This window comes from Trichechus manatus, unplaced genomic scaffold (assembly GCF_000243295.1).
Source record: "Trichechus manatus latirostris isolate Lorelei unplaced genomic scaffold, TriManLat1.0 scaffold00006, whole genome shotgun sequence".
Classification (NCBI taxonomy): domain Eukaryota; kingdom Metazoa; phylum Chordata; class Mammalia; order Sirenia; family Trichechidae; genus Trichechus; species Trichechus manatus.
The window spans coordinates 24,387,313-24,400,961 of NW_004443942.1; the positions used below are offsets into that span (position 1 = coordinate 24,387,313).

At 42.1% G+C, this 13,649-nt stretch overlaps 1 protein-coding gene across 12 annotated transcripts in view; it reads left to right on the forward strand.

Annotated features, from left to right (window-relative positions):
* Positions 1-301: 301 nt before the first annotated feature.
* Positions 302-13,649, forward strand: part of TCP11L1 (t-complex 11 like 1) — a 34,603-nt gene continuing 21,255 nt past the window's right edge. For 2 of the 12 annotated variants that reach the window (XM_023738128.1, XM_023738106.1), the window contains exons 1-5: positions 408-589; positions 848-1,004; positions 2,656-2,717; positions 4,281-4,461; positions 12,733-12,865. In XM_023738128.1, the coding sequence (XP_023593896.1) occupies positions 4,305-4,461; positions 12,733-12,865 (290 nt within the window). In that variant the 5' untranslated portion in view covers positions 408-589; positions 848-1,004; positions 2,656-2,717; positions 4,281-4,304. Of the gene's footprint in view, positions 590-847; positions 1,011-2,655; positions 2,718-2,845; positions 2,910-4,280; positions 4,462-12,732; positions 12,866-13,649 lie in introns of those variants that run through there. The other 10 variants (XM_023738112.1, XR_002825211.1, XM_023738143.1 and 7 more) reach the window with 10 other exon arrangements.

The following is a 13,649-nucleotide window of genomic DNA, read 5'->3' on the forward strand; positions in this document are numbered from 1 at the left end:
TCTGGGACCAAGGAATATGCTGCTAGTGTAGCTACAAAGTATGAATACTTAAATTTTAAAACCCAGGCGAGTATGGCTCTGAACACGGTTGCTCCCAAAGGCCTTTCTTTTTCCTTCACACGCTTTCTCTGTCTCACGTTCCTCGGTCTTTGCGGGTTCTGACCGCTGCACCCCTTGTCAGGCACCTAGCTGCTCCTCCCACCTTTCCGTACGGAAACATGGCGCCTCCCAGAGTGGGACAGACTGCTCTCGGCTCCGGGCCGCCTGCCTGTTGCGTTCCCTCAGCAGGCACTGGGCCGCGCCTCCCGCCTTTCCGTACAGTAAAATGGCGCCGTCCTGTGTCGGGCGGGCACCGCCCAGCTCTGAGCGGCCTCCCACTTCCCGACGCTGAGGAGCGGCCCTTCTAGCCCTGGCACACCAGAGTCGGTAGAGGTGGAGCGCCGGCAGCGCGGCGAGCGATGAAGCCTTGGAGGAACAGAACTGAACCGCCCCGGCCCGCCGCGCATCGCTCCCCGCCTCCGCCGCCGCTCTGGCCATCGCCTGAGTCACGGCGGGAACTGTAAGAGGGAGAACGCCGGCTCCACAGCAGGTGAGAGAAGCAGGCGCGGAGGCCGGCAGCTCTGCTGGGCCCGCGCCGGAGAGTCGAGGTCGAAATCACAGGCACGTGTTCGGCTTTTCCCGATGGGTTGGACCTGGGTGATGTCGGGGTGGAGAAGAGGAAGAGGCAGGGACGGCGGGCGGGTTGAGGCTTGGGCAGCCTTTGTCCCACCCCTCAAGGCCGTCCTCTAGGCGCGCCCCGCTCCTTTGCTTGCTCTCGGCCCTGCCACTCCCTCATCAGGCCCAACAGTTGTTTACAGCGGAATACGGACAGTGAGATAAGTGACACCGAGTGCCAAAGGAAGTGATTCCCGGCGTCGGCCTTTGCTGAAAGGCCCTTTCTCCTGGGGAGTCTCTTGTGTCCAGCTAAGGCCCGGCGTGCAATTCGGATAGAAGACGAACCCATGGCAAGTGTGAGGCTCCTCTTACCCTCCGTTCCCTTTTTAGACACTGTACCAGGAGCCCTGGTGGCGCAGTAGTTAAAGTGCTAGTGTTCAGCTGCTAACCGAAGGTCAGCAGTTCAAACCCACCAGCCTCTCCACGGAAGAAAGATGTGGCAGTCTGCTTCCGTAAAGATTTACAGCCTTGGAAACTCTATGGGGCAATTCTGCTTTGTCATGTAGGGTCGCTTTGAGTCGGAATGGACTCGACAGCAGTGGATTTTTTGTTGTTGTGTTAGGGGTTGGTGTTGTTGAATGAGTGAGCACGCTGTAAGCAGTTAAATGGTTCCACGCAGAATCCTGTAGCCCTGTAGTTAGCTTATCATTTGTGGAAAGGAAAGGCTGTTACATACCGGTCACTGTTATGCACACTCATCTGATCTTCCCCAAACCGAGGAAGTAGGTAGCTCATTTTACAGATGAGGAAACTGAAGTTACAGAGCTAGTAAAGGGCCAATATTGGGACCCAGATATGTCTGAGATCAATGCCCATCCTCCCAAATACACTGAGATCATTGGGATGATAGGGGTTCATCTTTATCAACAAAGCAGTGGTTGGGTCATATACTTATGGAGCATTATGCAGGGAATATGGTTGATCCTGCCCCTTAAGAAGTTCAAAATCTAAGTGAAGAGTTAAAAAGAGAGAGAGAGAAAAAGAAGGACAACAAACTAGTAATTTTATGATCTGGCCCCCAACCTATCTTTCCAACTTCGTCACTTACCACTTACTACTCTACTTTTACACATTTTCTTGTGCTTTTGAGCTCATGTCCTCTGAGTGGATGCCCTTTTTCTTTTCATCTCCCCTCCTCCCCAGACATTTTTTAATTGCGTGAAATCCTACTGCTCCTGTCAAGGACCAGCTCAAATGTCACCTTTTCTGGGAAGCTTTTCCCAGCCTCCTCCCAGGCAGAATTAGTTTATCTCTCAGCTATATTCCTTTAGTAATTTCATAATACCACTAAGGCTTAAGTTACATTATAGCTACTTTTTAAAGTACATCTGTCTCCCCCTCTAGGCAATGTCTTTTCATCTTTCTATCCCTATTTAGATAAGCATATTTTAAATTGAATTTAAGGCAGTGATGAATGCCAATTGTCTAGCAACCAGCCCTACAGGACTTCAGAGAAAAGAGTAAACACTGATGAGGTTGGGGAAGTGTCATAGCAGAACGTGGGACTTGAGCTGAATCTTGAAAGGATGGGGTTAATTTACTAAGCCAAGTATTGGAGACCTGGAGATGCCTGCCTTTCTTCCCCCTGCACAGAATGAGTTACTTCATCTTTTCTGGGCTCATTCTTAGCATGTGAAGGCGATAAAATTAGAAATGTTTTTGTTTTTCCTTTTTCATAGAATATGCTAGTAATGTTGTCTTTTGGATTTTGGAGCATTTTCAGAGGCTAATAGGATTTAGGAGAGAGAGAAGATGGGTGTCTGGAGTAGGTGTTGGAAGGTGCTGTTTAAAGTGGGACTGGAAAGGGGAAATACATTAAAGCATCCTTCATATTAATAATATGATCTGAAAATTTAAATTCTAACAACTTCATTCCATTTAATGGTGGTCTGAGATTTCAGATAATTATGTCAAGTGATTTCTTCTTTCTCTAATGTGCAGAAGAGACTCTGCCAAACCTTAAAGCAGTTGACATTTCTTTTGATCCCTGGATTACCTTCCAGGTATGTAATAAAGCCTAATTAGTGTTTATGAAAATGTTTTGTGATCTTTGAGTGCTAACAGTAGAAATGCTGATTATTTTCAGTATTGTAAATGCAAGAACATTGTGTCTTTCTTCCCACTTAATTAGAAACACCATAGTAATAGAGAAACCTAGGAGGAAAAAATTGAAAAAAAGCTGACAATTTTTTACAGTAAGTAAGAAAGGCTACTATTCCAGGACTTTATTAACTGGCCCGTACCAAAATATCAAGTGTTATTCCTGTTCTAATCAGCAACTAGAGTCCCTGGGTGGTACAATTGATTAATGCGCTCAGCTACTAATGAGTGCCATCAGGTTGGAGATTCGAGTCCGCCTGAGGTACCTAAGAAGAAAGACCTGACAATCTATTTCCAAAAAAAATCAGCCATTGAAAACCCTATGGAGCAAAATTCTACTCTGACACACATAGGATAGCCATGAATCAGTATTGACTCGAAGGCAGCTGGTAACTGATAATATCAACTATAAAAAAAATAAAATCGTATCCAACCACATACATTTTGGTTGTTTGCAGCTTCCTGTTTTACTCAGCATCTTTTCCTGCTGAGTAGCAAGGAAGTAGTAAAAGCATCTGCCCCACAAATTCCTGTTGAACACATGGTTCATAAGATACTACATCCTGTCTGTCATCCCTAGGTATCTTATCCACATGATAGGATCAGGGAATCAACTCCTCGGCATAGTGTATTCACTTGAATGCCTGATTAAAGGCATTGTTTCCAAGAAGTTTTCCTACCAGCTCTTGGGAATGAAAGTAAAAAATTTAAGCTTTAATCACTATCTTTGATTAAAATAGAAGGAGACAGTTTACAGTGTTATAGTAGTCTAAGGCCCTGTGTTCTTGTGACATGAGACTCAGGAGTGGGACAAGAACATTCACTCTCTATCTGAGCTACCAAGCCCTGGTGGTGCAGTGGTTAAGAGCTCGGCTGCAAACCAAAAGGTTGACAGTTCGAATCCACCAGCTGCTCCTTGGAAACCCTATGGGACAGTTCCACGCTGTCCTAGAGGGTTGCTATGAGTTGGAATTGAGTCGATGGTAATGGGTTTTTTGTTTGGTTTATCTGAGGTACCAAAAAAAAAAAACAAACCAAATCCATTGCCATCGCGTTGATTCCAACTCTTAGCAACCCTCTAGGACAGAGTAGATCTACGTACATGGTTTCCAACACTGTAAATCTTTACGGAAACAGACTGTCATGTCTTTTTCCCATGGAGCAGCTGGTGGGTTCAAACCTCCAACCTTTCGGTTAGCAGCTGAGCACTTCACCACTGTGCCACCAGGGCTCCTGTCTGAGATACAAGTCCATAAATTTGATAATTTCAAGTGTCATTTCACAAGTACCTATTTAATCATTGAAGTAGAATCTTATACTGGCTAAGATCTTAGCAAGACGGTTTATTTTACAGATGTGAAAACTGAAACCCAAAGAGATTAAATGATATGCCCAAGGTCACACTGCTAGTTGGTGAAAGAATTGAAACACTTTTGGTTCATTGCTTTTTTTTTTTCCTTTCCTAGGACAGTGAATAAACTTAATTAAGAATGTCTGAAAACCTTGACCAGTCTAACATAAATGAAGCAGGAAAATCAAATGATTCTGAGCAAGACCTCGGAGGAGCTGTGGAAGGTTCTGATGAAGCTTTAGAGAAAAGAATAAAGCCGGGCTCTCCTAGCCCCCAAAGAGTGCAAAGACCTCACTGTAAGCAAGTTTGACTTTGGTTAAAAGAAAGCATTATCACTGTTTTCAGATGATATTTTTACTAGGCTTCCTTGTTCTTGTGGCCCTGAGCTAGGTTCTAATAATATGATAACATTGACAATAATTAGCATTTAAAATAGCAATAGTTTCTAGGCTGGCAGCCTAGCCACTTGCAGGTTCAATTGCATGAGAAATTAAAATTTAGAATAATGTCCCAGATGTTCTTGTCTTTCTCCTTTGCTGACATTCCAGTCTCTGTGAAGTGCTCTGAGAAATTGGACAGTGGAATGCAAATTGAAGCTTTAATTAAAAGAGTGTTTGAAAAGTCTGAGGCCTGTTCCAGCCAGGACAGTACTTGTGCAGGTGAAAAAAATAATGATTTTTGAATGTGAGTGAGTTCACCACACCCTGACTTCACTACGTGAGGGCTTAGTTCCCATGAGGTTGAGGAGATTCAGTTTGCAGAATGTATGTAGTGTAGTGAAGTCATTTCAGAGCCCTGGCAGGGAGCAAGCCTAGGAGATGAAAGGGTGGCAGTTTCTATGCATCTCCCCAGCAGTTGCCCCGGCTCATATCTTTTATTAAGAATACTTAAGCCTTTTGAAATGAGTCCAGAAATGAAAGTTTTAAGAGGGAGTTTCATAGTCTAAAAATGTCAGTATTGATATTATCTCTTTAAAGTGTAGATGATCAGTAATTCTACATATTTGGAAGCAGTGCAAACATTTTTGGGTTTTGAGTGTGTTTCTTCTAAATGATCAGAGCGCTTCCCAAGTAGTTTATTAACCAATATAGCATTCTTTTAGCAAACATTAGTAGACCCCATTTTATCATGGTGTATTATCACACAGATTTTGATAAGTACACTACAAGGTCAAATTGTATCTGTGGAAACATGCTGTTAATAACATATGTTATAACATAATGTACATGTTAGGCTTGTCTCCAGTATGTTTGCTTAGCTTCTGTTTTCTCATCTTTAAAATAAAGAAAATCTGTTTGTCAGCCTCCCAAAGGACATGTTTAACTTAATGTGGTTTTCATTTTCTCTAACAGGGCATTAGTGCACAAACACTGTAACGATGTAGTAACAGTTTTAGCTTTATATAGCATAGTAAAATAAACTCCAGGGTAAAATATATGTAACCTTACTGCTTTTTTATGGCTCTTATTACAACTCAGATTCTCTTCAAAAGTTGAGGTGAAGTCTGCCATGTTGTTCACTAAGTTATATCGCTATGTTGTTGTTGTTGGTTGCCATCAAGTCGATTCCAACTCATGGCAATGCCATGTGTTACAGAGTAGAACTACTCCATAGGGTTTTTGGCTATAATATTTACAGAAGCTGGTTGCCAGGCATTTTCTTCCGTGATACCACTGGATGGGTTTAAACTGCCAACCTTTGGGTTTACCAGTTGAGCACAAACCATTTGTGCCACCTAGGGACCTCTGCATCATTGTATTGTTGTTGTTAGGTGCTGTCTTGTCGATTTTAACTCATAGCAACCCCGTGTGACAGAGTAGAACTGCCCCATAGGGTTTTCTAGGTTGTAATCTTTACTGGAGCAGATCACCTCATATACATGTGAAAGCTGGACAGTGAATAAGGAAGACCAAAGAAGAACTAATGCCTTTGAATTATGGTGTTGGCGAAGAATTTTGAATATCCCATGGACTGCCAGAAGAATGAACGAATCTGTCTTGGAAGAAGTACAGCCAGAGTGCTCCTTGGAAGAGAGGATGGTGAGACTTTGTCTCATGTACTTTGGTCATAGTATCAGGAGGGACCAGTCCCTGGAGAAGGACATCATGCTTGGTAATGTAGAGGGTTAGTGAAAAATGGGAAGACCCTCAACGAGATGGATTGACACAGTGGCTGCAACACTGAGCTCAAACAGCAATAATTTTGAGGATGGCGCAGGACAGGGCTATGTTTCACTCTGTTGTATATAGGGTGGAGCCGCGGTGGTGCAGTGGTTAAGAGCTCGGCTGCTAACCAAAAGGCTGGCAACCTGAATCTACCAGCCACTCCTTGAAAACCCTATGGGGCAGTTCTGCTCTGTCCTGTGGGGTCGCTATGAGTCAGAGTCTGCTTGATGGCGGTAGGTTTGGGGTTTTTTTTAGTACGTAGGGTGTCTGTGAGTTGGAACTGACTGGAGGCACATAACAATATCAACAGGTTGAAAACCTGAGCCCCTCGCAGAATCTTTGCAGTCAGGAAATTTGTATTTGATAAGACATGCAGACCCACCCATAACTGCTGAGAAAGCAGGAAATTTGCATTTGAAAGAAGGACCTACGGAAAAAAATGATTGTTTTGCTTTTTGAATTTCGAGCAAGAGGTTTTGCTGTTGGATGCATCGAGTCAGGAAAAGTCAGTGCTCATCAGAAGAACCCCCTTCTAGGACTGGAAGTTAAAGGGAGCTGGCAAGTAGTCAGTCCTGTATACTTGCTTGTGGTGATCACCTGGGTCCACTCGATGAGTGGAAGTGGGGGAGGCACAGCAATAAAGAGATGGGCTGAGTTTGGACATGTTCTCTTGGCACCTGTTGACCTAGCCCATGGGGGCTGGGGATGAGAAAGAAGGGGCTGCCTGGTCTGAAGTGCGGGGAGCTGTGTGGACTCCTGAGCCTATGGGTAGTGCTTGTTGATTGAGCCCACAGGGGCTAGGAATGAGCTGACCAGAATCTGACCGAATGAAAAGAGAGAGATGTTTGACACCATGAGCTGGTGTAATTGCTGCAATTTGATGACTTGCTATGGACTGGACTTTGCTTATGGATAAAGATGCTCAAAGTTCCAACTGGAACAGAAGATTCCTCAGACCAAGGAACATGCTTGTCTCCTCAGAGTACTGGTTTGATCAGGATGGACAGTTTAAACATTGGGTATCTAGAATGGGGGGAGATAAAGGTATGAAGTGGCTAACTTACATGTTTTTGTGGGTGTCCTTACACTCAAAATGAGGAGGACAAGGGAGGATCCCCACTAAGTAGTTTCCTGTTTTCCTAATGGGTCTGGGAAAGAGAGGGTGGGGGAAGATGCTGATACAATTACTGGGTTTAGCTGTGAGTAATGATTGTTAACAGTTAATTGTGATTATAAAAACTAATTGTAGAAGCAGTAACTGTGAAAGAGTAGACTAAGGAAGGCACTGCTGGACTGGAGTGCAGTGATCAAACATAAAATCCCTTAAAGGTTTTGCTATGCTGATGCCTTGTGAGGCTTAGAGCAAGGGAACACTCTTCTCTCAGTTAAATTTTATCAGAGGCCAGGAAGGGTGAAGCCAAGATTACTTTTGGAGAACCTGACCAGATCAGATAGATACCTGCAGCAAACCTGAATGGCTGGTACCTGAGTAACCTCACCCTGAGGACTCTTTGCCCTACTGAAGGACTAATTGTTAATGACTGTTTTGGACTAGTAAAATGATTGGAGGGGGAAGTTATCTTCCAAATATGAAAGAACCAGGGCTAGAAAAGCCAAGGAATGGCCTGCAGTGCGATGAATCACTTTTAATTGGCCTTTTTCACCGTGATCCTGTGACTCTCACCAAATGACTGGGTGGGACTATGAAAATGAAGTGCTTGTGGCCCACCAAGGAGGTTGGATAGTTTGCTAATAATGCAGATAAAGTGCATGGCACCCTTTTGGGGGTGGGACCATACAAATAAGGTATATGGACCCCTAATGAGGGGATTGGTCAGTTTTGCCAACCCTCTAGGCTTAAAATGAGCCATTCCAGAGGCAGACAAGGAGGACCTCACTGCCATCAAGAAGAGATGGGAGCAAAGCATGTCCTGTGTACCTAAGATCCCTGTACAGAGAACTTCCTAGACTCAGGAGACAGAAAGAGCTGTAACACTGGAGATGGTGCAAGATGGAGAGAACCAGGAGACCAGTGCAAGATAGCACAGTAAGCTTCTGGGCCCACGGAGTAAGGCATTTACAGTGGGTGTGCTGACCCACTGAGTGAGAGAGCTGAGTGCCTTTGGGCAGGAGGCTTCTTAGTGGAGTGAGATGCCTCCAGGCACTTGTCAGCTAGGCACCCTTAGGCCAAGGCTTGCTGGCAGAGCGGGGTGCCCTCGAGCACTTATTGGCAGATCTAAAGAGCTTTGTAACAGTTGGGGCCCACGGCCAGAAAGAGGCCTACTTGTGGGCATGGCTGAGAGGACACTGTGTTTGATCAAGAACTGTATCCTGAGTCATTCCTGATCCTAAATTGTAACCTGTTCCTTCCCTAATAAACCCCGTAACTATGAGTGTGATCTGAGTTTTATGTGGCCATTGTAACAAATTATTGAACCTAGCAGAGAAGTAGAGAGTGCCATGGGAGGGACTGAAGTGTCAGAAGTGGAAGAAAGGTTGGACAGAGGAGGTATGTCTGACCTCTGCCTCATAGGAATCAGCCTTAGGCTGTTGATGCTGATAATGATTATTTCTCCTTAAGTCTTGTGAAGTAGAGGCAGTCAGATGCCCCCACTACACCATATTTACAAGGGGTGACAGCCTCTAATTTCTTTTTAAAAGATAAGAACTTGATGGAGTTTAATAACTCCTGATGCTTGATATATCTACAGTGGAAGTTCCATTTTCTGATAAATGGTACCAGAATATACTGTCTTGAAGAATTTTAATAGTCATTACATGTATATGTATATACTAAACTACTGAGTAACTTAGACTTTTAAAATCAACTTTATTAAGGTATAATTTATATATAACAAAATCCACCAATTGTAAGTGTACAATATGATGAGTTTTGACGAATACATTTACAGTTATGTGACTACCACCACAATCATGAACTAGACCATTTCCATCACCCCCAAAATTCTCTTGTGCCCCTTGGCAGTGAATTTTTTCCCCCTTCTTCAGCCCTTGGCAACTACTGATCTGCTTTCTCTCACTATAATTTTGCTTTTTGTATAATTTCACATAAATAGAATCATACTGTATGTGGTCTTTTGTGTCTAGCTTCTTTCACTTGAGATAATGCTTTTGAGATTCATCTATGATTTTGCATTTGTTAGTCATTGGCCATTTGTATATCTTCTTTGGACAAATGTCCTTTAGAATCTTATCCCATTTTTTAGTGGGTGGTTTGTCTTCTGTTACTGGGTTGTGAGAGTTCTTTATATATTCTAGATACAAACCCTTTATCAGATATATGTTTTACAAATATTTTCTCCTGTGTATTGCCTTTCATTTTCTTAATAGAATTGTAAAAACAGCTTGGGGGTGGTGTCTGACCTTTAACTTCACAAGGGTTTGAAAGGAGAACCAAGATCAGCAGCGCAAGGCTGGCACTCATGAGGCAGAGACCTGACAAGCTTCCTCTCTCCTCCATCTTTACCAATTCTGACACCAACCGCCCCTCGCAGAGCACTCTCTACTTCTCTGCTGGGTTCGATAATTCATTGCAGTGATCACACAGAACTCACAAACCATACTCACGATTATGGGGTTTATTAGGGAAGTAACAATTACAATTCAGGCTCAGGAACACTTGGGATACAGTTCTTTTATCAGGACAGCCTCTTCCCAGCCGTGCTCAAGGGCACACCTTTCCCTGGCCCTAGGCCTCTACCCAAAGGCACTCAGCTTTCCCCCTCCATGTGCGGGGAAGTCCACCACCCTGTCTTCTGCTGCCAGGTCTCTCCTGCCACTGCTTCTCACTGTCTTCAGGGTTACAGCTTGCTCTCTTGCTCAGCCTCCTGCTTCCAGGAGCTCCTCAGCGCAGGGATCCCGGGTCCAAAGAACATGTTCTCTGTTCCTGGCTGTTCTTCCTTGGTGGTGGTAGGATCCTCCTCTCTGCTCTGGAATTGGCTCTCATTTAAGGGAAAATTGACCAATCCCCTTGGTGGGCCACAATTACTCTATCACATAGTCCTGCCCAGTCACCTAGGTGAGAGTTTCAAGACCATGTCTAGAAAGACCACACACAAAAGTAATCAATTGCACTGCGAGAATCTTTCACAGAGTAAAGGTTTTAAATTTTATAAAAAATCCAGTTTATCAACTTTTTTTATTTTATGGTTTGAACTTTTTATATGCTATCCAAGAAATCTTTGCCTAACCCAAAGTGACAAAGATTTTCATCTGTTTATTCTGAAAGTTTTATAGTTTCACTTTTTTGAATTAATTTTTGTTTATCATGTGAGGTCAAAGGTCAATCTGGATAGATTTTTGGATTTTTTGCTCTGTTCAGTTGATCTATTCTCATGCCAAAAACAGTCTTATTATTGTAGCTTTACATAAGTCTTGAAATCAGTTCGTGTAAATTCTTCAACTTTGCTCTTTTTCAAAATTCTTTTAGCTTTTCTAGGTCCTTTGCATTTCCATATAAATTTTAGAATCAGTTTGTCAATTTCAACAAAAAAAGCCTGCTAGGATTTTGATTGGGGTTGCATTTAATCTGTAGATCAGTTTGGAAAATTGACATCTTAACAATATTGAGAATTGAAAAGATATATCTGGACTTTGATTTTGGATATTTTGCCAGTATTTATTAAGCAAGTTTTATTTATTTTGTGTTCTTATTAGTATTCTCTGGAAATGGTGAGAAGAATTTTTTGAGGAGGAATTTTATGTTTTCCCAACTTCCCTCTATGTGACTGTCTTAGTTATCTAGTGCCGCTGTAACATAAATACCACAAGTGGGTAGCTTTAACAAACAGAAGTTTATTTTCTCTCAGTTTTGGAGGATAGAAGTCCAAATTCAGGGTGACGGCTCTAGGGGAAGGCTTTCTCTCTCTGTTGGCCCTGGAGGAAGGTTCTTGTCTCTTTGAGCTTCTGCTTCTGGGCAGTCTTCATGTTGCTTGGCATCTTTCTTTCCCCGTCTCTGCTTAGCTTGCTTGTTTAATCTCTTCTGTATCTCAAAAGAGATTGACTGAAGATACACTCTACACTGATCCTGCCTCATTAACATAACAAAGGTAAACCATTCCCAAATGGGATTATAACCACAGGCATAGAGGTTAGGATTTACAACATGTATTTTTGGGGGACATAATTCAATCCATAACATTGACCAAATAAAGATTTTTACCAGACAGGGTATGACCAGCTCTTAGATTTGGTTCTTTTTTTTTTTTTTGGGTGAGTGAAGAGAAAGGATAAAAGAAGGAAAATAACTTTTCACTAACATAAGAAGATCAGTTATCTTTATAACTGTTAAACCCTGTGCAAACCAGAGAGTGACATTACTTCTCTCATTTTATACCCAGATATTACCATCATCACTTACAATTAGAATAGCCATCTTATAGACTAGTGCTTCTCAAAGCATGGTCTCTGGGACCAACAGCATCAACATCAGGTGGAGATTTGTTAGAAATGCAAATTCTTGGGCTCCGCCCAGACCAGGTAAATCAGAAGTCCTGAGAATTGGGTCCAGCAATCTAAGAACCCCTCCCTGATTTTGATACAGGCTAAAGTTTGAGAACCAATATCATAGACTTTTTAAGAATAAAAATTACCCTTTGTTCCTTGGATCAGAACACCTGGGGAGATTTACATGCGGGAGGTTTTTATGTAAGAGCCTTATCAAAAGAGAAAAATATGGAGACTAATTATGAAACAGTTGAACACAGAAGTAAAATACACAGGACTTGGATAGGTGGGCAGTGAAAAGGGAGAAATCAAAGGTAACTCTAAAGATTTTGACTCATGTCATGCTTTCTGCTCTGTTCAGTGGTCAGTTCAGAACTCTCATATTCTTCCTTAGTAGGCTGTGTAGGGTATTGGGTTTAGCATAGTTTAAGCAGCACCTGATGCCCTGAAGTAACTCCATGCTATTTTAATTTGGGGAGATTAATTCATAGGACAGTGTTAGTGATGGTATAAAATAGAAACTGCTGGTGGGGACAAAAGAGAAGATTTGAGAATCTAGTGCCTCTTTTTTTATTTTAGGGTAGACTGGAGGCAAAGGGATTAAAAAATGAACTCTCAGTTTATTGGGAAAATGATAGTCTGCAACTTAAAAAAATTTTCAAGCCCCAATTTACTGTAATCATTTTCCATTGACTAGTCTTAGGAAAAACCAGATGTTTGAGTATTGTAAATTAACTTCTGCTTTTAGGATCCTAGGTTAAAAGAAAAAATAAGTATGAAATAGATAAATGCTATTATTGTTGTTTGAAATTGCCAAAGCATTTTAATGAACAGAGGCATAACTGAAATGATTGGCTGGTACCAGAATCATTCCCTTCTCTTTAATAGAGATTCTAATATAGAGAAGCAAATGTCTTACACTGGGTTTTGTTACAGCTAGTCCTCCTCGATTTGTGACAGTAGAAGAGCTCCTGGAGACAGCAAAAGGAGTCACTAACATGGCTCTAGCCCATGAAATCGCAGTAAATGGAGAATTTCGGATTAAACCAGTTGAATTACCAGAAGACAGGTAAAGTGGTTAATGGAGTTGTCTCGTTACATAGAAGAACACTGTCATTTCCTGGTCTGGAGATGTTTCTTTCAGTTAATGCCAGTATATTCAAACATATTTTTCCTTTTGAACATTATTACTAAAAAATTCTCATATACTAGGAATTACTAGATTGTGAAGGTAGATCTCAGGAACACTGATCCTTCAAAATGCAAGTAAAAGGTCCAGAAATCTCCTCTGGAAGTCTTTTTTGACATCTTCTTCCTGCTCTATGATTTAACTGCCTCATTTTGTGTTTTCTTGTGTCATTTCATATGTTTCTTTGTACTGTAGTTGTTGGTTTACGTGCTGTCTTCACCAGATTGTAAACTCCATGAAGGCAAGGACTGTGCATTATTCTCTGCATCCGTGGTGTCTGGCACATATTATATTTCATTGAATCTAAAACTCCATTGATTGTAAGGGACATCTTTTTAAAATGTATTGTCACAATAAAGGAAAAAAACACTACCCATTAAAACTGTAAAACTGCCATCAATTTTAAGAAAGATCTAAGTTTCAGAGACGTTAAAATGTAGGGTGAAAGGGTTTATTTTATAAACAACAAAATATGGGTATAGATGCCGTTCTTTCAGCAGTTCACTGATGGCAGGACTCTGGGATGGTACATCTGTGATTTGCTTGTGCTTTTCCTCATGGTTGCAAAATTGCTGCAGCTTTGAACATCCCATCATACACCAGCATTCTAGGCAAGAAGGAAAAGGGTGGATGAGCGGGGCTCTCTTTTTATTAGAGGGAAACA